The sequence below is a fragment of the Rhinopithecus roxellana genome, chromosome 5 (assembly GCF_007565055.1).
Source record: "Rhinopithecus roxellana isolate Shanxi Qingling chromosome 5, ASM756505v1, whole genome shotgun sequence".
Taxonomy (NCBI): domain Eukaryota; kingdom Metazoa; phylum Chordata; class Mammalia; order Primates; family Cercopithecidae; genus Rhinopithecus; species Rhinopithecus roxellana.
The window spans coordinates 109,985,854-110,008,762 of NC_044553.1; the positions used below are offsets into that span (position 1 = coordinate 109,985,854).

Here is a 22,909-nt window from a genome sequence, read left to right on the forward strand (position 1 = left end):
GCTACAATGTCTGTGATTGTTTCAAATTCCTGCAGCCTAGGCTACTGAGGCAATCACAGAGATTGCTAATGAGAATTACAGTTGAAGAAACTGTACAGAGACCTTGCTACTAAGTCCACCCAGAACCAAAGGCAACACACCATACCCAATCAACAACCTAGGACCCACCTATAGGAAAAGGTCTCACCATATGAAGCTTATGGCAGAAATAAGTCCTAAACTATCAATAATAACTCTGAATGTAAATGGATTAAATACTCTAATTAAAAGATTTAGAGTGGTCGAATGGATTAAAAAGGACCCAACTATAGGCTGGCTACAAATGATTTACCACATCATTAAAGATAAACATAGACTGAAAATGAAGGGATGGAAAACATAGGAAATAGGTAAAAGTGACTATTCCACCTGATGTTCATATATCAATGTAGAGACACAAAAACATAAAAAAGCAAGGAAATATGATACCTCCAAATGAATACAGTAAGTCTCCAATAATGTACCCAAAAGAAAAGGATATTTACAAAATGTCTAAAGAGAAGTTCAAAATAATGATCTTAAGGAGACTTGGTGAAATACAAGAGAACACAAACAATTTAATTAAATCAAGAAAATTCATGATATGAAAGAGAAGCTGAACAAAGAGATATCACAAAAAAGACCCAAACAGAAATCACAGAGCTGAAGAATTCAATGAATAAAATGAAAAAAAAATACAACTGAGTGCTTCAACAATAGACTAGATCAAGTAGAAGAATTTCTGAACTTGAAGACAGGTCTTTTGAAATAACCCAGTCAGACGAAAAAAAAAGATACCAGAATAGAAAAGAAAGAAAAAACCCGTAAGACTTATTAGACATCATTAAGTGGACACATTTTTGCTTTATAGGTATGCTAGAGGGAGATGAGATGGAAAAAGGCACAAAAAACATATTTAATGAAATAATTGCCTGAAAACTTCCCAAGTATTGGGAGAGACAAGGACATCCAGATCCAGGAAGCTTAAAGGTCCCCATTTATATTCAACCACGAAGATCCTCTCCAAGGTACATCATAATCAAACCGTCAAAAGTTATTTGATAATTCTAAAAGCTGCAAGAGAAAAGCATCAAGTTACTCGCACATAGATGTTTACAGCAGCACAATTCACAACTGAAAAAATATGGAACCTGCCCAAATGCCCATCAATCAATGAATGGATAAAGAAATGTTTATATACACACACACACACACATACACATACACACATACATACACCATGGTATCTATATACCATGGACTACTACTCAGCCATAAAAAGAAATGAAATAACGGCATTTGCAGCAACCTGGACAGAAACAGACATCATTATTCTAAGTGAAGAAACTCAGGAATGGAAAACCAAACATCCTATGTTCTCACTTAGCGGGAGTTAAGCTATGAGGATGCAAAGGCATAAGAATGATACAATGGACTTTGGGGTCTCAGGGGAAAGGGTGGTGTGGGGGGTGAAGGATAAAACACTACAAATTGGGTACAATATACACTGCTTGGGTGTGCACCAAAATCTCAGAAATCACCATTAAAGAACTTATTCATATAACCAAACACCACCTGTTCCCCCAAAAAACTATCAAAATAAAACAAAGATTAAAAAAAAAGAAAGAAAAGTATCAAGTCACATATAAGGGAATCTCCATTAGACTACCAAGTTATCAGCAGATTTCTCAGCAGAAACCTTGCAAGTCAGGAGATAACAGAAGGACAAGTTCAAAGTGCTGACTGCAAAAAAAAAAAAAACCCCAAAACCGTCAGCCAAGAATACTTTATTCAGCAAAGCTATCCTTTAGATATGAAGTAGAAACAAAGACCTTTGCAGACAAGCAAAACCTGAGGGAATTTACGACCACTAGACCAGCCTTACAAGAAATGCTTAAAGAACTGCTATAACCAGAAATTAAAGGACAATAATTAGAACCATGAAGATGTGGTTGTAATTATTGTTGTAAAAAATTGTTAAAAACAAACCAGCTATAATTAAAAGCTAAGAAACACACAACAGATAAAAAGTAAATTAAAACAGCAAAATATAAATTGACAGGAGGGGGGAAAAGTATTTTTATGTGACCAATGGCAAGTTGCTATCAGCTTAAGACAGTATATTACAACTGTAAGACTCTTTATGGTAGCCCCATGGTAACCACAAAGAAAGAAATTACAGCAGATACAAAAATGAAAAAGAGAAAGGAAACAGAGCTTAGCACCATAGAAAGTCACTAAATTGTAGAGGTAAACAGGAGAGGAAGAGCAGAACAAAGGATCTATTAAAAAAAAAAAAACAGAAAACAATTATCAAAATGGCAAAAATAAGTCCTCACCAATAATAATTCTGAATGTAAACAGATTAAATTATTTACAAGATTTAGTGTGGTTGAATGGATTAAAAACAGATCCAACTATATGGTGCCTACAAGAGACTCACCACATCATTAAAGATGAACAAACAAAATGAAGTAATGAAGAACATGCAAATGCAAACCAAATGTCAGCAGGAGTAGCCATCTTTATATCAGACAAAATAGACTTTAAGTAAAAAGTTGTAAGAAGAGACAAAGTAGGTCATTATATAATGATAAAAAGATCAGTTCAACAAGAAGATATAACAACATTTATGCACCTCATATAACTACGTAATAAATATATGTATACCTAACATTGGAACACTCAGATATACGAAGTAAATATTAATCATAAGCTAGAGATAAAATGCAATACAATAATAGTAGGGAACTTCAACATCCCACTTTCAACAATGGACAGATCATCAATAAAGGAAATCAACAAATAAACATCAAACTTAAACTGCATATTGACCAAATGGACCTAACAGACATCTACAGAATATTCCATCCAACAGCTGCAAAATATACATTCTTTCAACTGCACATAGGGTATTCTCCAGGATGGATCACACGTTGGGTTACAAAACAAGTCTTAACAAATTTAAGACTAGAACGATCACATCAAGTGACCATAATTTTACAAAACTAGAAACCAACAACAAAAAAACTTTGAAAACGTTACAAACACATGGAAATTAATATGTTACTAAATAACCAGTGGGTCAAGGAAGAAATCAAAAGGGAAATTTTAAAAATTCCTTGAGACTAGTAAGAATTGAAACACATCATACCAAAATCTATGGGACACAGCAAAAGCAATCCTAAGAGGGAAATTTACAGCAATAATGCCTACATTAAAAAAGAAGATAAACTTCTAATAATCTGATGATATACCTAAAGCAACTGAAAAAATAAGAAGGAACTAAACCCGAAATTGGTGGAAGGAAATAACGCTCAGAGCAGAAGCAAATGAAATAGAGATAAAAAATAATTCAAGGCCGGGCGCGGTGGCTCAAGCCTGTAATCCCACCACTTTGGGAGGCCGAGACGGGCGGATCACAAGGTCAGGAGATTGAGACCATCCTGGCTAACATGGTGAAACCCCGTCTCTACTAAAAAATACAAGAAACTAGCCGGGCAAGGTGGCGGGCGCCTGTAGTCTCAGCTACTCGGGAGGCTGAGGCAGGAGAATGGCGTGAACCCGGGAGGCGGAGCTTGCAGTGAGCCGAGATTGTGCCACTGCACTCCAGCCTGGGCGACAGAGCGAGACTCTGTCTCAAAAAAAAAAAAAAAAAAAATAATAATAATAGTAATTCAAAAGATCAACAAAATGAAGAGCTGTTTTTTTAAAAGATAAAACTGACGGAGGGCGGAGCAAGATGGCCGAATAGGAACAGCTCCAGTCTCCAACTCCCAGCGCGAGCGACACAGAAGACCGGTGATTTCTGCATTTGCAACTGAGGTACTGGGGTCATCTCACTGGGGAGTGCCGGACAATCGGTGCTGGTCAGCTGCTGCAGCCTGACCAGCGAGAGCTGAAGCAGGGCGAGGCATCGCCTCACCTGGAAGTGCAAGGGGGAAGGGAATCCGTTTTCCTAGCCAGGGGAACTGAGACACACAACACCTGGAAAATCGGGTAACTCCCACCCCAATACGGCGCTTTAAGCAAAGAGGCACACCAGGAGAATATACCCCACACCTGGCCGGGAGGGTCCCACACCCACGGAGCCTCCCTCACTGCTAACACAGCAGTCTGCCGAGATCTATGGGCAAGGCAGCAGCGAGGCTGGGGGAGGGGCGCCCGCCATTGCTGAGGCTTAAGTAGGTAAACAAAGCCGCTGGGAAGCTCGAATTGGGTGGAGCTCACAGCAGCTCAAGGAAGCCTGCCTGTCTCTGTAGACTCCACCTCTGGGGACAGCGCACAGCTGAAGACCAACGGGGAAACAGCGGGGGCCGGTGCAGACGCGAACGACTCTGTCTGACAGCTTTGGGGAGAGCTGTGGATCTCCCAACTCGGAGGTTGAGATCTGAGAACGGACAGACTGCCTGCTCAGGTGGGTCCCTGACCCCTGAGTAGCCTAGCTGGGAGAAATCCCCCACTAGGGGCAGTCTGACACCCCACACCTCACAGGGTGGAGTACACCCCTGAGAGGAAACTTCCAAAGGAAGAATCAGACAGGTACACTCGCTGTTCAGCAATATTCTATCTTCGGCAACCTCTGCTGCTGATACCCAGGCAAACAGGGTCTGCAGTGGACCTCAAGCAATCTCCAACAGACCAACAGACAGTCCTTCGGACTGTCAGAAGGAAAACTATCAAACAGGAAGGACACCTATACCAAAACCCCATCAGTACGTCACCATCATCAAAGACCAGAGACAGATGAAACCACAAAGATGGGGAAGAAGCAGGGCAGAAAAGCTGGAAATTCAAAAAATAAGAGCGCATCTCCCCCTGCAAAGGAGCGCAGCCCATCGCCAGCAACGGATCAAAGCTGGTCAGAGAATGACTTTGACGAGAGGAGAGAAGAAGGCTTCAGTCCATCAAACTTCTCAGAGCTAAAGGAGGAATTACGTACCCAGCGCAAAGAAACTAAAAATCTTGAAAAAAGAGTGGAAGAATTGACAGCTAGACTAATTAATGCAGAGAAGATCATAAACGAAATGACAGAGATGAAAACCATGACACGAGAAATACGTGACAAATGCACAAGCTTCAGTAACCGACTCGATCAACTGGAAGAAAGAGTATCAGCGATTGAAGATCAAATGAATGAAATGAAGCGAGAAGAGAAACCAAAAGAAAAAAGAAGAAAAAGAAATGAACAAAGCCTGCAAGAAGTATGGGATTACGTAAAAAGACCAAATCTACGTCTGATTGGTGTGCCTGAAAGTGAGGGGGAAAATGGAACTAAGTTGGAAAACACTCTTCAGGATATCATCCAGGAGAACTTCCCCAACCTAGTAGGGCAGGCCAACATTCAAATTCAGGAAATACAGAGAACGCCACAAAGATACTCCTCCAGAAGAGCAACTCCAAGACACATAATTGCCAGATTCACCAAAGTTGAAATGAAGGAAAAAATCTTAAGGGCAGCCAGAGAGAAAGGTCGGGTTACCCACAAAGGGAAGCCCATCAGACTAACAGCAGATCTCTCGGCAGAAACTCTACAAGCCAGAAGAGAGTGGGGGCCAATATTCAACGTTCTTCAAGAAAAGAATTTTAAACCCAGGATTTCATATCCAGCTAATGAAACTAAGTTTCATAAGTGAAGGAGAAATAAAATCCGTTACAGATAAGCAAATGCTTAGAGATTTTGTCACCACCAGGCCTGCCTTACAAGAGACCCTGAAGGAAGCCCTAAACATGGAAAGGAACAACCGGTACCAGCCATTGCAAAAACATGCCAAAATGGAAAGACCATCGAGGCTAGGAAGGAACTGCATCAACTAACGAGCAAAATAACCAGTTAATATCATAATGGCAGGATCAAGTTCACACATAACAATATTAACCTTAAATGTTAATGGACTAAATGCTCCAATTAAAAGACACAGACTGGCAAACTGGATAAAGAGTCAAGACCCATCAGTCTGCTGTATTCAGGAGACCCATCTCACATGCAGAGACATACATAGGCTCAAAATAAAGGGATGGAGGAAGATCTACCAAGCAAATGGAGAACAAAAAAAAGCAGGGGTTGCAATCCTTGTCTCTGATAAAACAGACTTTAAACCATCAAAGATCAAAAGAGACAAAGAAGGCCATTACATAATGGTAAAGGGATCAATTCAACAGGAAGAGCTAACTCTCCTAAATATATATGCACCCAATACAGGAGCACCCAGATTCATAAAGCAAGTCCTTAGAGACTTACAAAGAGACTTAGACTCCCATACAATAATAATGGGAGACTTCAACACTCCACTGTCAACATTAGACAGATCAACGAGACAGAAAGTTAACAAGGATATCCAGGAATTGAACTCATCTCTGCACCAAGCGGACCTAATAGACATCTATAGAACTCTCCACCCCAAATCAACAGAATATACATTCTTCTCAGCACCACATCGCACTTATTCCAAAATTGACCACATAATTGGAAGTAAAGCACTCCTCAGCAAATGTAAAAGAACAGAAATTATAACAAACTGTCTCTCAGACCACAGTGCAATCAAACTAGAACTCAGGACTAAGAAACTCAATCAAAACCGCTCAACTACATGGAAACGGAACAACCTGCTCCTGAATGACTACTGGGTACATAACAAAATGAAAGCGGAAATAAAGATGTTCTTTGAAACCAATGAGAACAAAGATACAACATACCAGAATCTCTGGGACACATTTAAAGCAGTGTGTAGAGGGAAATTTATAGCACTAAATACCCACAAGAGAAAGCAGGAAAGATCTAAAATTGACACTCTAACATCACAATTAAAAGCACTAGAGAGGCAAGAGCAAACACATTCAAAAGCTAGCAGAAGGCAAGAAATAACTAAGATCAGAGCCGAACTGAAGGAGATAGAGACACAAAAAACCCTCCAAAAAATCAATGAATCCAGGAGTTGGTTTTTTGAAAAGACCAACAAAATTGACAGACCGCTAGCAAGGCTAATAAAGAAGAAAAGAGAGAGGAATCAAATAGATGCAATAAAAAATGATAAAGGGGATATCACCACTGACCCCACAGAAATACAAACTACCATCAGAGAATACTATAAACGCCTCTACGCAAATCAACTAGAAAATCTAGAAGAAATGGATAATTTCCTGGACACTTACACTCTCCCAAGGCTAAACCAGGAGGAAGTTGAATCCCTGAATAGACCAATAGCAGGCTCTGAAATTGAGGCAACAATTAATAGCCTACCCACCAAAAAAAAGTCCAGGACCAGATGGATTCACAGCTGAATTCTACCAGAAGTACAAGGAGGAGCTGGTACCATTCCTTCTGAAACTATTCCAATCAATAGAAAAAGAGGGAATCCTCCCTAACTCATTTTATGAAGCCAACATCATCCTGATACCAAAGCCTGGCAGAGACACAACAAAAAAAGAGAATTTTAGACCAATATCCCTGATGAACATCGATGCAAAAATTCTCAATAAAATACTGGCAAACCGGATTCAGCAGCACATCAAAAAGCTTATCCACCATGATCAAGTGGGCTTCATCCCTGGGATGCAAGGCTGGTTCAACATTCGCAAATCAATAAACGTAATCCAGCATATAAACAGAACCAAAGACAAGGACCACATGATTGTCTCAATAGATGCAGAAAAGGCTTTTGACAAAATTCAACAGCCCTTCATGCTAAAAACTCTCAATAAATTCGGTACTGATGGAACGTACCTCAAAATAATAAGAGCTATTTATGACAAACCCACAGCTAATATCATACTGAATGGGCAAAAACTGGAAAAATTCCCTCTGAAAACTGGCACAAGACAGGGATGCCCTCTCTCACCACTCCTATTCAACATAGTGTTGGAAGTTCTGGCAAGGGCAATCAGGCAAGAGAAAGAAATCAAGGGTATCCAGTTAGGAAAAGAAGAAGTCAAATTGTCCCTGTTTGCAGATGACATGATTGTATATTTAGAAAACCCCATCGTCTCAGCCCAAAATCTCCTTAAGCTGATAAGCAACTTCAGCAAAGTCTCAGGATACAAAATTAATGTGCAAAAATCACAAGCATTCTTATACACCAGCAACAGACAAGCAGAGAGCCAAATCAGGAATGAACTTCCATTCACAATTGCTTCAAAGAGAATGAAATACCTAGGAATCCAGCTTACAAGGGATGTAAAGGACCTCTTCAAGGAGAACTACAAACCACTGCTCAGTGAAATCAAAGAGGACACAAACAAATGGAAGAACATACCATGCTCATGGATAGGAAGAATCAATATCGTGAAAATGGCCATACTCCCCAAGGTTATTTATAGATTCAATGCCATCCCCATCAAGCTACCAATGAGTTTCTTCACAGAATTGGAAAAAACTGCTTTAAAGTTCATATGGAACCAAAAAAGAGCCCGCATTGCCAAGACAATCCTAAGTCAAAAGGACAAAGCTGGAGGCGTCACGCTACCTGACTTCAAACTATACTACAAGGCTACAGTAACCAAAACAGCATGGTACTGGTACCAAAACAGAGATATAGACCAATGGAACAGAACAGAGTCCTCAGAAATAATACCACACATCTACAGCCATCTGATCTTTGACAAACCTGAGAGAAACAAGAAATGGGGAAAGGATTCCCTATTTAATAAATGGTGCTGGGAAAATTGGCTAGCCATAAGTAGAAAGCTGAAACTGGATCCTTTCCTTACCCCTTATACGAAGATTACTTCAAGATGGATTAGAGACTTAAATGTTAGACCTAATACCATAAAAACCCTAGAAGAAAATCTAGGTAGTACCATTCAGGACATAGGCATGGGCAAGGACTTCATGTCTAAAACACCAAAAGCAACAGCAGCAAAAGCCAAAATTGACAAATGGGATCTAATTAAACTAAAGAGCTTCTGCACAGCAAAAGAAACTACCATCAGAGTGAACAGGCAACCTACAGAATGGGAGAAAATCTTTGCAACCTACTCATCTGACAAAGGGCTAATATCCAGAATCTACAAAGAACTCAAACAAATATACGAGAAAAAAACAAACAACCCCATCAAAAAGTGGCGAAAGGATATGAACAGACATTTCTCAAAAGAAGATATTCATACAGCCAACAGACACATGAAAAAATGCTCATCATCACTCGCCATCAGAGAAATGCAAATCAAAACCACAATGAGATACCATCTCACACCAGTTAGAATGGCAATCATTAAGAAGTCAGGAAACAACAGGTGTTGGAGAGGATGTGGAGAAATAGGAACACTTTTACACTGTTGGTGGGATTGTAAACTAGTTCAACCATTATGGAAAACAGTATGGCAATTCCTCAAGGATAGAACTAGATGTACCATATGACCCAGCCATCCCACTACTGGGTATATACCCAAAGGATTATAAATTATTCTACTACAAGGATACATGCACACGTATGTTTATTGCGGCACTATTCACAATAGCAAAGACTTGGAATCAACCCAAATGTCCATCTGTGACAGACTGGATTAAGAAAATGTGGCACATATACACCATGGAATACTATGCAGCCATAAAAAAGGATGAGTTTGCGTCCTTTGTAGGGACATGGATGCAGCTGGAAACCATCATTCTTAGCAAACTATCACAAGAACAGAAAACCAAACACCGCATGTTCTCACTCATAGGTGGGAACTGAACAATGAGATCACTTGGACTCGGGAAGGGGAACATCATGCACTGGGGCCTATTATGGGGAGGGGGGAGGAGGGAGGGATTGCATTGGGGAGTTATACATGATATAAATGATGAATTGATGGGTGCTGACGAGTTGATGGGTGCAGCACACCAACATGGCATAAGTTTACATATGTAACAAACCTGCACGTTATGCACATGTACCCTAGAACTTAAAATTAAAAAAAAAAAAAAAAAGTGATAGAAACATGATTACTAAATGTAATGTGGTGTTCTGGATTGGATGGTAGCCTGGAACACTAATTGACACTAATTGAAAATTTCAATAAGACACTAATTGAAAATTTCAAAAATATAAACAAACCATAGGTGTATATTGGTTCATTAATCATGGCAAATATATCCTAATGAAAGATAACAATAGGGGAAACAGTGTGGAGTGTATGAAAACTCTCTGAACTATCTTTTCAATTTTTTTGTAAATCTAAAATTGTTTTTGAAAATAAAGCTCATTTTAAAATAAAAAAAAAAAGATAAAACTGAGAAACTTTTAGCTAGACTAAGAATAAAAGAGAGAAAACACAAAATCAGAAATGAAAAAGGACACATAATCATTGATACCACAGAAATACAAAGGATCATAAGAGACTATTATGCACAACTATATACCAACACGTTTGATAACAGAATGAATAAATTCCTGCACACATGCAACATACCAAGATATAAACTATAAAAAGAAAATCTAAGCAGACCAAGAATGAGGGAGGAAATGAAATCAGTCATAAAAAAATCATCCATCAAAGAAAAGCCCAGGGCTGGGCGTGGTGGCTTACACCTGGAATCACAGCACTTTGGGAGGCTGAGGCCGGCGGATCAACTGAGGATGGGAGTTCGCGACCAGCCTGACAAACATGGAGAAACCCCATTTCTACAAAAAATACAAAATCAGCCGGGCCTGGTGGTGCATGCCTGTAATCTCAGCTACTTGGGAGGCTGAGGCAGGAGAATTGCTTGAACCCAGGAGGTGGAGGTTGTGGTGAGCTGAGATCGTGCCATTGCACTCCAGCCTGGGCAATAAGAATGAAACTCTGTATCAAAAGCAAACAAACAAACCAACCAACCAGGATCTTGAAGTTTTCACTGCTGAATTCTGCCAAATATTTAGAGAACTAATACTAATTATCGGCCGGGTGCGGTGGCTCATGCTTGTAATCCCAGAACTTTGGCAGGCTGAGGCAGGTGGATCACCTGAGGTCAGGAGTTCAAGACCAGACTGACCAACGTGGAGAAAACCCATCTCTATTAAAAATACAAAATTAGCCTGGTGTGGTGGTGCATGCCTGTAGTCCCAGCTACTCGAGAGGCTGAGGCAGGAGAATCGCTTGAACCTGGGAGGTGGAGGTTGTGGTGAGCCGAGATTGCGCCATTGCACTCCAGCCTGGGCAACAAGAGCAAAACTCTGTCTCAAAAAAAAAAAAAAAAAAAAAAAAAAAAGAACTAATACGAATTCTCAAACTAAACCTCTCAAAATTAAAGAGGAAGGAACTTACTTTATGAGGCCAGCATTTCTCTGATTTCAAAACCAGAGAAACATATAACACAAGAAAATTACAAGCCAATATACTTGATGAACACAGATGCAAAAATTCTCAACAAGATACTAACAAACTAACTTCAATAGCACATTAAAAAGATCATTCACTGTGATTAGTGGGACTCATCCCAGGGATGCAAGGATGGCTTAACATATGGAAATCAATAAATATGACACACCACATTAACAGAAAGAAAGACAAAAACCCTATGATCATTTCAAGAGACACAGAAAAACAATATGACAAAACTCAACATTCCTTCATTGAAAAAACTCTCAACAAATTCAGTATACAAGGAACATACCTCAACACAACATAAGTCACTTAAGACAAACCCGTAGCTAATGTCATAAGATTAGAAACGAGACAAGGAGACCCACATTCACCCCTCTATTCAACACAGTACTGGAAGTCTTAGCAAGAACAATTAGTCAAGAGAAAGAAATAAAAGGCATCCAAATGGGAAAGAAGGAAGTCAGTATGTCCCTGTTCACACATGTTTTTTCCTTTTTTTTTTCTTTTTTCCCAGAGATGGTGTCTATGTTGCCTAGGCTGATCTCAAACTCCTAGGTTCAAGATCCTCTTTCTTGCTTTAGTCTCCTGAGCTCCTGAGTAGCTGGGACTACAGATGCATACCACTATGCCTGGCACATGATCTTACATACAGAAAATCCTAAACACTCCACCAAAAAACTCTTTGAATAAATGAATTCAGCAAATTAGCAGGATACAAAAATCAACATACAAAAATCAGTGGTATTTCCATACATTAATAGTGAATGACCTGAAAAAGAATCAAGAGAGCAATTCCATTCACAATAGTAATAATAAAAATAAGATACCTAGGAATAAACTTAACAAGATAAAAGATCTCTACATTGTAAACTATGAAAAGAATTTTTTTTTAATAAAAAGAAATAGAGGACACCAATAAATGGAAAAATAATCCTGTGTTCATGGATTAGAATAATTAATACTGTTAAAATGGCCATATTACCCAAAGCAATCTACAGATTTAATGCAATCTCTACTGGAATACCAATGACATTCTTCACAGAAACAAAAACAATCCTAAAATTCATAGGGAACCAAAACAAAACAGAGCCTGAATAGCCAAAGCAATCCTGAGCAAAAAGAACAAAGCTGGAGGCATCATATTAATTGACTTCAAAATTTACTACAAAACTATGTTCCCAAAACACCATGGTACTTGCATAACAACAGATACATAGACCAGTGGAACAAAATAAAGAGTACAGAAATAAATGCATGCACTGACAACCAACTTATTTTTGGTAAAGCTGCCAAGAACATGCAATGGGGAAATGAGAGTCTCTTCAATAAATTGTGCTGGGATAATTGGGTATCTACATGCGGAAGAATGAGACTAGAACCCTACTTCTCACCAATACAAAAACCAACTCAAAATAACTTAAAAATGTCAATGTAAAACCTGAAACTATGAATGTACTAGAAGAAAACACAGAGGAAATGTTTCACAAGATTGAGTCAGGCAAGGATTTTAAAAACAAGATCTCAAAACCACAATTAACATACCAAAAATAGACAAAGGGGATTATATCAAACTAAAAAGATTTTACACAGCAAAGTTAACTAACAGAGTGAAGAGACAACCTGCAGAATGGGAGAAAATATCTGCAAACTATACATCTGATAATGGGTTAATATCTAGAATATATGCAAAACTTAAATAACTCAACAGTAAAAAACTAAACAACCCAATTCAAAAATGGACAAAAGATCTTAATAGACTTTTCTCAGAAGACATACAAATGGCCAACAGGTATGTGAAAAAATGCTCAACATCACTAATCATCAAGGAAATGCAAATTAGAACCACAATGAGATACCAGTCCACTCCAGTTAGAATAGTTATTATCAAAAAGACAAAATAAGATGCTGGGTACAGTCACACCTCCTTGTAATCCTAGCACTTTGGGAGGCTGAGGTGGGAGGACTGCTTGAGTCCAGGAATTCACAACCAGCCTGGACAACATAGTGAGACTTGTCTCTATAAAAAAAAATTAAAAAATTAGTTGGTGGATCACCTGAGGTCAGGAGTTTAAGAGCAGCCTGGCCAACATGGTGAAATCCCGTCTGTACTAAAAATACAAAAATTAGCCAGGCGTGGTACCAAGCACCTGTAAGCCCAGCTATTTGGGAGCCTGAGGCAGGGGAATCACTTGAACCTGGGTGGCAGAGGTTGCAGTGAGCCGAGATTGCACCACTGCACTCCAGCCTGGGTAACATGAGCAAAACTCCATCTCAAAAAAAAAAAAAAAAAAAAAAAAAAAAAAAAATTAGCTGGGTGTGGTTGTTTGCACCTGTAGTCCCATCTACTTGAGAGACTGATTTGGGAGGATTACTTGACCCTGGGGGGTTGAGCTGCAGTGAGCCATAATTGTGCCACTGCACTCCAGCCTGGGCAACAGTGTCTCAAAAAAAAAAAAAAACAAAACAAAAAAGACAAAACAAACATTGGTGAGGATGTAGAGAAAAGGAAACACTTAAACACTGTTGGTGGGATTGTAAACTAGTATAGCCATCATATAAAAAGTCTGGAAATAGAATTGCTGTATGATCCAGCAATACCACTGTTGGCTATAAATTCAAAGAAATGAAATCAGCATGTCAAAGAGGTATCTACACTCCCATGTTTATTGTAGCACTATTCATAATAGTCAAGATACAGAGTTGACCTAAGTGTTCTTCAGTGGATTAAAGGATAAAGTGTGGTATACATACATAATGGAATACTATTTAGCCATAAAAAAGAATGCAATCTTTCTTTTTTACAACATGGATGGACCTGGAGGTTTTTATGTTAAGTGAAATAAGCCAGGCACAAAAGGACAAATATTGCACGATCTCACTCAAGTGTGTAATCTAAAAAGAGAAGTTCAGGTTGGTATCACAGAAGCAAAGAGTACACCAGTGGTTACCAGAGGCTGAGGAGGGGGTGGGGGAAGAAGGGAGGAGGAAGAGAGGTTGGTCAATGGGTACAAGGCTACAATTAGATAGGAGGAATAAATTTTGGTGTTCTATTGCATAGTAGAATGACTATGGTTAACAGTAAAGTGTTATATATTACAAAATCCCTAGAAGAAAGGCCTCTGAACGTTCTTACCACAAACAAATGACAAATGTATGAGGTTATGAACACAACAGATATCCTGATTAGATCATTATATAATATACACATATAAAAACATCAAAATGTACTCAGTAAGTTTGTACAGTTACTGATATGGTCTGGCAGTGTCCCTACCCAAATCTCATCTTGAATTCCCATGTATTGTGGGAAGGACCTGGTGGGAGCACTTGAATCATGGGGACAGGTCTTTCCCGTGCTGTTCTCAGGATAGTGAATAAGTCTCATAACATCTGATGGTTTTTTATAAAAATGAGTTCACTTGCACAAACTCTCTTTGCCTGCCACCATCCACGTAAGTTGCGACTTGCTCCTCCTTGCCTTCCACCATGATTGTGAGGCCTCCCCAGCCATGTGGAAATGTAAATCCGTTAAACCTCTTTTTCTTTCCAGTCTTGGTTATGTCTTTATCAGCAGGGTAAAAACGGACTAATACAGTAAATTGGTACCAGTAGAGTGAGGCTCTGCTAAAAAGATACCTGAAAATGTTGGAAGTGACTTTGGAAATGGGTAACAGGCAGAGGTTGGAACAGTCTGGAGGGCTCAGAAGAAGACAGGAAAATGTGGGAAAGTTTGGAACTTAAGAGACTTGTTGAATGGCTTTGACCAAAAATGCTGATAATGATAAGGACAATGAAATCCAGGCTGAGCTGGTCTCAGATGGCGATGAGGAAACTGTTGGGAACTGGAGCAAAGGTGACTCTTGCAAAGAGATTGGTGGCATTTTTCCCCCACCTTAGAGATTTGTGGAACTTTGAACTTGAGGGAGATGATTTAGGGTATCTGGCAGAAGAAATTTCTAAGCAGCAAAGCATTCAAGAGGTGACTTGGGTGCTGTTAAAAGCATTCAATTTTAAAAGGGAAACAGAGCATAAAAGTTTGGAAAATTTGCAGCCTGACTATGCGATAGAAAAGAAAATCCCATTTTCTGAGGAGATAGTCAAGCCAACTGCAGAAATTTGCATATGTAACAAGGAACTGAATGTTAATCCCCAAGACAATGGGGAAAATGTCTCCAGCGCATGTCAGAGGTCTTCATGGCACCCCTTCCCATCACAGGCCTGGAGGCCTAGGAGGAAAATATGGTTTAGTGGGGCAGGCCCAGGACCCCCCTGCTCTGTGCAGCCTAGGGACTTGGTACCCTGACTTCCACCCACTCTGGGCATGGCTAAAGGGGCCAAGATACAGCTTGGGCTGTTGCTTCAGAGGGTGGAAGCCCCAAGCCTTGGCAGCTTCCATGTGGTGTTGAGCCTGCAGGTGCACCGAAGCCAAGAATTGAAGTTTGGGAACCTCTGCCTAGATTTCACAGGATGTATGGAAATGCCTGGGTGCCCAGTTTGCGGCAGGGGAGGGGCCAACATGGAGAACCTCTGCTAGCACAGTGTGGAAGGGAAATGTGGGGTCAGAGCCCCCACACAGAGTCCCTACTGTGGCACCACATAGTGAAGCTGTAAGAAAAGGGCCACCATCCTCCAGACCCCAGAATGGTAGATCCACTGACAGCTTGCACCACGTGCCTGGAAAAACTGCAGACACTCAATGCCAGCCTATGAAAGCCGTCAAGAGAGGGGCTATACCCTGCAAAGCCACACAGGCAGAGCCGCCCAACATGATGGGAACTCACCTCTTGCAACAGCGTGACCTGGATGTGAGACATGGAGTCAAAAGAGATCATTTTGGAGCTTTAAGATCTGACGGCCCTGTTAGATTTTGGACTTGCATGGGGCCTGTAGCCCCTTTGTTTTGGCCAATTTCCCCTATTTGGAATGGGTATATTTGCCCAATGCCTGTACTCCAATTGTATCTAAGAAGTAACTAACTTGCTATGGATTTTACAGGCTCATAGGCAGAAGGAACTTGCCTTGTCTCAGATGAGACGTTGTACTACGGACTTCGGAGTTAATGCTGAAATGAGTTAAGACATTGGGGGACTGTTGGGAAGGCATGATTGGTTTTGAAATGTGAGGATATGAGATTTGGGAGGGGCTGTGGTGGAATGATATGGTTTGGCTGCATCCCCACCCAAACCTCATCTTGAATTCCCATGAGCTTTGGGAGGGACCTGGTGGGAGGTAACTGAATTGTGGGGGCCGGTCTTTCCCATGCTGTTCTCGTGATAGTGAATGAGTCTCAAAAGATCTGATGGTTTTACAAAGAGGAGTTCCTCTGCACAAGCTCTCTCTTTGCCTGCCACCATCCATGTAAGACATGACTTACTCCTCCTTGTGTTCTGCCATGATTGTGAGGCCTCCCCAGCCATGTGGAACCCTCTTTTCTTCTCAGTCTTGGGTATGTCTTTAACGGTAGTGTAAAAACGGACTAATACAGTTACAATGTGCCAATTAAAAAAAAATTAAAAATGAAAGAAATTCAGATATTTAATAGTAAAATAAAATTAGTTGGATATGCTGTAAAAATCTTTTTAAATTTTTGACATGGCCTTCTACAGTGTCTGGCACAAAATTAGTATGGGTGACCATACTTTGAATTGAAAAATATTTCCAAGAATGGCTTAGATGCAGAAACTTGACTGAAAAAAATAAAATAGTAAGAATAAATACTGTAATGATCTCATGTCTCTTAGATATCTTCCTACCTCTTCTATGCCAGATAAGGGGAAGGAAGGGATAGATGTCAGAATCTGCTCCTGCTCTACTTCAGGGATACAGCCAGAGAACAGCTCCAACGACTGTACTGGAGCCCTTTCTACTCAACTTCACAACTGACAAAAATGTCCTGATTGTAACAGGGAGTGGAGTGAGACTTCCTGTCAGTTCATATCTGGGAAGGTGAGAAGGCAAATATGAAAATGATTAACAACAAAAAAAATTGCTTTGTTTGCTACACTAGGCAGATGTGAAATATGGTTTGCGGTTTTACACACAGTCTTCACCAAGCCAACTAACAATGCATTATCTGTAAGAAAACAGTATTCAACAACAGTGGTTCAAATCAGAGAAAGACTGGCATGGTATTTTTTGAAGCAGTATGGTTGTCAATCATCCTTTTTAAGTCACATGAGTTATTTGGTTTGGCAGATTACCATTGCTCCTTCCTAAAGGAGGAAGGTATTAGGGGAAAAATACCTCCTAAAGGAAGGTATAAAAAGAATGATTTGGTATTTATAATAATATATGTGAAAAAGTATGTACTTCCCCCTGGAAAGCCCACTGGAATTGTAATGAAGCATTTGAATGGGTCTTCTGCTTCATCACAGCTGAGGCATGTGGCTAAGTTGTCTGGATGACAAGAATGTAGGGTTGCTGCATCACAGGGTAGCCCAAGGGAGAATGCAGGGACAGAATGACATTCGTCAGCAGAGAGGGCAAAGCTCTACAATGACCAAAAGGACATGGGGAATTGAATGGGATCAAGCAACTGAGAGAGAAAGGCCAGGGAGGCTAAAAGTCAAGTGCTGTAAGATAAATGGTTGTGGCCCAAAGGGCCTGGTGCTCTCCAGCAATAAATATACTTGAGGAAAGAGGACAGGCAGATAGAAGGGGTAAGTGAACAAAGTAATCAAGGGTAAGGAAGCTACTGAATGAAACAACTGTTCCCAAGAAAGCACTACAAGAAAGCAGAAGAAATTTATGAACTGTGAAAGAAGCAAATACAGAGGAGTGCATTCTTGTTCTTCTGTTAAGCAACCATAAGCTTCAGAGAGCAACAAATTGCATGGATTTGGGGAGCCAGAGATCAGTGCAGAACACAGAAGAGGTGCTGATAGGCGGAACAGGTAATTGATTAACACCAGATGAAACTCTGTTGGGAAATAAAAAATTAACGAGGGTAAATGAGTTCAGATGCCAAAGCAGGAGTAAATTTCCCTGGAGAGAAGGTGACCTTAGAAGGAAACAGCGCTGACCTTGAACAGGTGTCACAAATTGCCACATCTGTGTAGTGGAAAGCATACAGGTGTTGGGAGTCCAGCTAGACAAGAGTTCCAGTCTCAGTTCTCCTACCTACTTTTAATCTTATTTATTACATAACCTTGGGCTAAACACTGAACATCTCTGAGCGATTTCATCACCTACAAAGTTTGGGTTAGAAATCCTACATTTACGGGGCTGCAAAGCCTCTACTATAATTACCTTACACTTACAGGAACCTTCTAGGGTGACTATACTATACTGTAGGTATAACCCTATAAGGTTAACCCTACTAGGTATAAGGTATTGTACTATAATGGGTACTCTGTACATGGTAGCTATTATTGCTGTTTCAAGTCTGAATCGAATCAGAGATGAACTGAGATAGGGGAGTTCTCAGAAATTCCTTCAGTTGGAGAGAGCTGACATCAAGAAAGTTGTAAAAGCTCTAACGGAACACATTCTAACATCACATATCTAAATATCAAGAAAAGCCAGGTGTGGTGACTCACACCTGTAATCCCAGCACTTTGGGAGACTGAGGCAGGTGGGTCATTTGCGGTCAGGAGTTTGAGACCAGCCTGGCAAACATGGTGAAACCTTATCCCTACTAAGAATACAAAAATTAGCCAGGCATGGTGGCAAGTGCCTGTAATCCCAGCTACTCAGGAGGCTGAGGCAGGAGAATTGCTTGAACCCAGGAGGCGGAAGTTGCCGTGAGCCGAGGTTGCGCCACTGCACTCCAGACTGGGTGATAGAAAACAAAAACAAAAACAAAAAAACAACCAAGAATGATACCTGAGCTCTACTTATACTGCTTTTCATTAAAAGAATTTTCTTTCTCTCTACAAAACTGCTTTAAAAAATCCATTGTGCTCTTCTGTGTTTTCCAAATTGTGTTTATCATTGAGCATGTATTCCTTTTATAATTAGGAAAAAGAACTTATTTTTAAAAGGTGGGGGTGAGACAGACAGACATGCTGTCTGCTGCTGCAAAAGAGCCTGAATAGCTCAAGTATTAATAGCAGCAATGGAGTGAAGGTGATAAATCTGAGAAATGTTTACAAGGTATTTTTGGTATTCTCTACCAGGAATGTATGAATGACACTGTGAGAACCACTGCCATAACATGGGCCTTGAGATTTAAATTATTTTAATATAGTTTTTTAACAAAGAGCAAAGTTTTAAGAACTCTAGCAATTTTACCTGATAAGGTCCTGAACTCGATTGTTAAAAGCATCACCTTGTGAGGGTTTGTTTTTCATTTCCTGTGTTGGTATTTTGGGGGTAGCTGGCTGGCAGTTTCCATCTGGTCGACTGGCAATCAGGCAGCCCAAAACCACAGCACTGACTTTGAGAAGTCCCGTTGTCAAGCCCTCAAAAACTTGTTTATTTGTATTTCTTCCCAAAACAGTATTATTTTCATCTGGAACATAAACCTAGATGAAAAAAAGTACAGTAAATATGTTTCAATAAAACCACCAAAAATGGGCAGAGATAGTTTAGAACATTTCTGGAATCATAAGTAATTTTGACAATCTAAAATGTTGAAAAGTGTTGGCTCTGAAATCAGACTGCAAATTCAAATCTGAGCTTTACCCTCAGTACCTGATGTCCCTGGATAAGGTTACTATTTCAAAATTCCAATTTCTCATCTATAAAACAAGGATAACAAGAGTACCTGTATCATATAATTTTTGTGATTATTAAAAGAGCTAATACATATAAAATGCTTAGAACATGCACAGGCACACAGTGAGTATTCAATACTTACTTAATAAATTACATTAAAAATTTAAATGAACTCAGAAAAACTGATAAAATGATAGCACTGTTTCTTATCACAGTGTATTAAAAAATATCTAACCTGAATTCCTCTATCAGGATGAAATTTGCATTTCCTACTACAAAATGGCAAAGCAGTTCTTTCCCTATACATAACGTCACACTCAGCTCTCTTTGTGTATAGTTTACAAGTAATGTGGTTGTTAAACGTTGCAGCTTGGACCATGGCTCTGCAGTATATGATCTGAGACAAGTTCCTTGCTTTCTGTATCTCCCTAGCTCCCAGGACAACTCTGAAGTTCAACTAAGAAGATGAATGGGAAAATATTTGGTAAAATATTAAATTCCACAAGTGTACCTACTTGGTGACAACTGGTCTTTGCCTCATTTTCACTATTTATCTGTATCAGTTCTACCAAAGATAGAGGAATAAATGATCACTTGGATCCAAAAGGGGATCCTTAGAAAAAACAAGCAACTTATTGGCCAGAACTAGTCACACAAGTCCACCCAACCACAAAGGGAGCCAGGAACTGTCATCCTATCATGTACTTGGAAACAGAGAAAGAATCAGAACATCTGGTAAATAGCACTATCAACTGCATAGTAATAGTTATTGTTTTTTCTATTATGACTATGCAAACATTCACAGCTAATCTACTTAATATTTACCCATTTGTCCAAAATTTTTAGTTTTACTGAGATAATCATTTTTCCCTATATGTTGAATTTCCTATTTATGTGTCATCAATTAATTGTCTATCTTTCTGGTCAAAATGAAATTTCCTCTCAAGTTCATCTACATCAGGGATTGCTGATTCTTTTTCCTTCTCCAAAGGAGACATTCTTCCTGAAATCTGCCACCCTCCTTCTCTAACCTAGACTGGTAGCTCTCTAGGCCTACTACACAGCTCTAGGTTAGATGCCCTTATTTCTTGGATCACATTGTCTTCCTTTTCTTTACATACAATTCTCTCATTTTGGTGTAGGGTCTGTTCCATCATCTTCCTAAGAAAGAGTGCACAGGAAGAAACATTTTGAGATTCTGCACGTTTAAAAATATCTTTTATTATCCTTACATTTTATCTATAGTTTGGCTGGATATAGGATTCTTGGTTGGAACCCATATCCTTTAAGTTCTGAAGGACTGCTCCATTGTTTTCCACTTCAAGCATGGCTGTTTAGAAGTCTCTAATTCCTAATACTTCAGTGCATATCCTGTAGAACTTTGAAACTCCAGAAACAGAATCTTCTTATGGCTGATTTCCTGTGCCTTGGTATAGATTTTATTTATTGTGTGAAAACTCAGTGGTCTTTTCAACTTGAAAGTTTTATGTTTCATTTCTGGGAAAATTTCTTGCATTATTTCTTTGCTAATTTTCTCCCATTTTCTCTATTGGATTTTTTGTTTTGTTTTTTTGGAGACACAGTCTTACTCTGTCATCCAGAAAGGAGTGCGATGGCATGATCTCACCTCTCTGCAACCTCTGCCTCCTGGGTTCAAGCGATTCTGCTGCCTCAGCCTCCCAAGTAGCTGGAATTACAGGTGTGCACCACTACACCTGACTAATTTTTGTATTTTTAGTAGAGACGGGGTTTCACCATGTTGACCAGGCTAGTCTGGAACTCCCGACTTCAGGTGATTCGCCCATCTTGGCCTCCCCAAATGCTGAGATTGCAGGCATGAGCCACTGCCCTTGGCCTTCTGATGGATTTTGAACCTAGACTGAGCTTCTAATTTGGAAAATATTTTTTCTCTTGCTTTTCATCTTTTTATGTTTTTTCCTACTTCTTTGGAGACTTCCTTAACTTATTTTCCGGTCCTACTAATTTTTTTTCTTTCATCAATTATATTTTAAAATTTCAAGAGTTCTTTTTGGCTTTCTATATGTTTTGGTAATGTCTTGTTTTATTTCATGGATGCAATATCTTCTCATTGATTTGTTTTTCTAAGACCACCAGAGCGAGCACAAAAGAACCAGCGAGTAGGCAAGGGTAGGAGCAAAACCGCAAATTTATTTTTGGTCACCTAGCTTCAGGGAAGAAGGTGGGTAGGGAGAGGTCTGTCAGCCTCCAGCAAAGGAGGCCAAGAGAGTCCCCCGGTGAGCTCTCGGGCGGAGTTCCTGCAGTCCCGACAAGAGTGGGGGGCTGGGAAGTCTGTGCAGGGCGTCTGCCAGGAGCGGCTCTTCTAGGAGTGGGAGGACAATAGGCGGGGCACAGGTGTGTCGGGGGGGCATTCCGCAGGTGCGACCAGGTAAATCTTGGTCTCTTCGGATTGACGTCACCTGGCGCATGCCCGGTTGGTCTGCACCTTCCGGAGCGCCGGCTGCATTTTCGTGCGCGCGGGAAAAGTTGGTGATGAAGAACCCGGAAGTGCGCCATCCTGCCTCCATTCAACCAAACACTCATCTTTGTGAAATTAGACTTTAAAAAATATTTTCTTTTGTTTCTTCCATGGTCTCTGTTTCGTTTGAGGTTTTCCTGTATTTCAGGTTGGAGGCTTTCCTCAAATATGTATTAATCTTGGGCTTTTTGTTCATATTTAAGATTGATGAATGAATATATCAGTGTATCACAATCTGGATCTAATCAATCAGAAGCTGAATACAAACTTCTGCATGAGGGGTTTCAATTTGGATGATTAGGTTGAGACCACACTTTTTTCTGCTGGGGGATCCCAGCTTTTAATATTTATAAGTCTATTCTCCCGGGACAGTTAATTTCATGATATAGAATGAAATCTTATATCCTCCACAAACCTGGAGTGTATAACATGGTGCCGATTTTCAGAGGTTCA

At 39.9% G+C, this 22,909-nt stretch overlaps 1 protein-coding gene across 4 annotated transcripts in view; it reads right to left on the reverse strand.

Annotated features, from left to right (window-relative positions):
• Positions 1-22,909, reverse strand: part of SCAPER (S-phase cyclin A associated protein in the ER) — a 587,291-nt gene that overhangs the window by 71,956 nt on the left and 492,426 nt on the right. For all 4 annotated transcript variants that reach the window (XM_030930958.1, XM_030930961.1, XM_030930960.1 and 1 more), the window contains one exon: positions 19,534-19,766. In XM_030930958.1, coding sequence (XP_030786818.1) covers positions 19,534-19,766 — 233 coding nt within the window. The remainder of the gene's footprint in view (positions 1-19,533; positions 19,767-22,909) is intronic.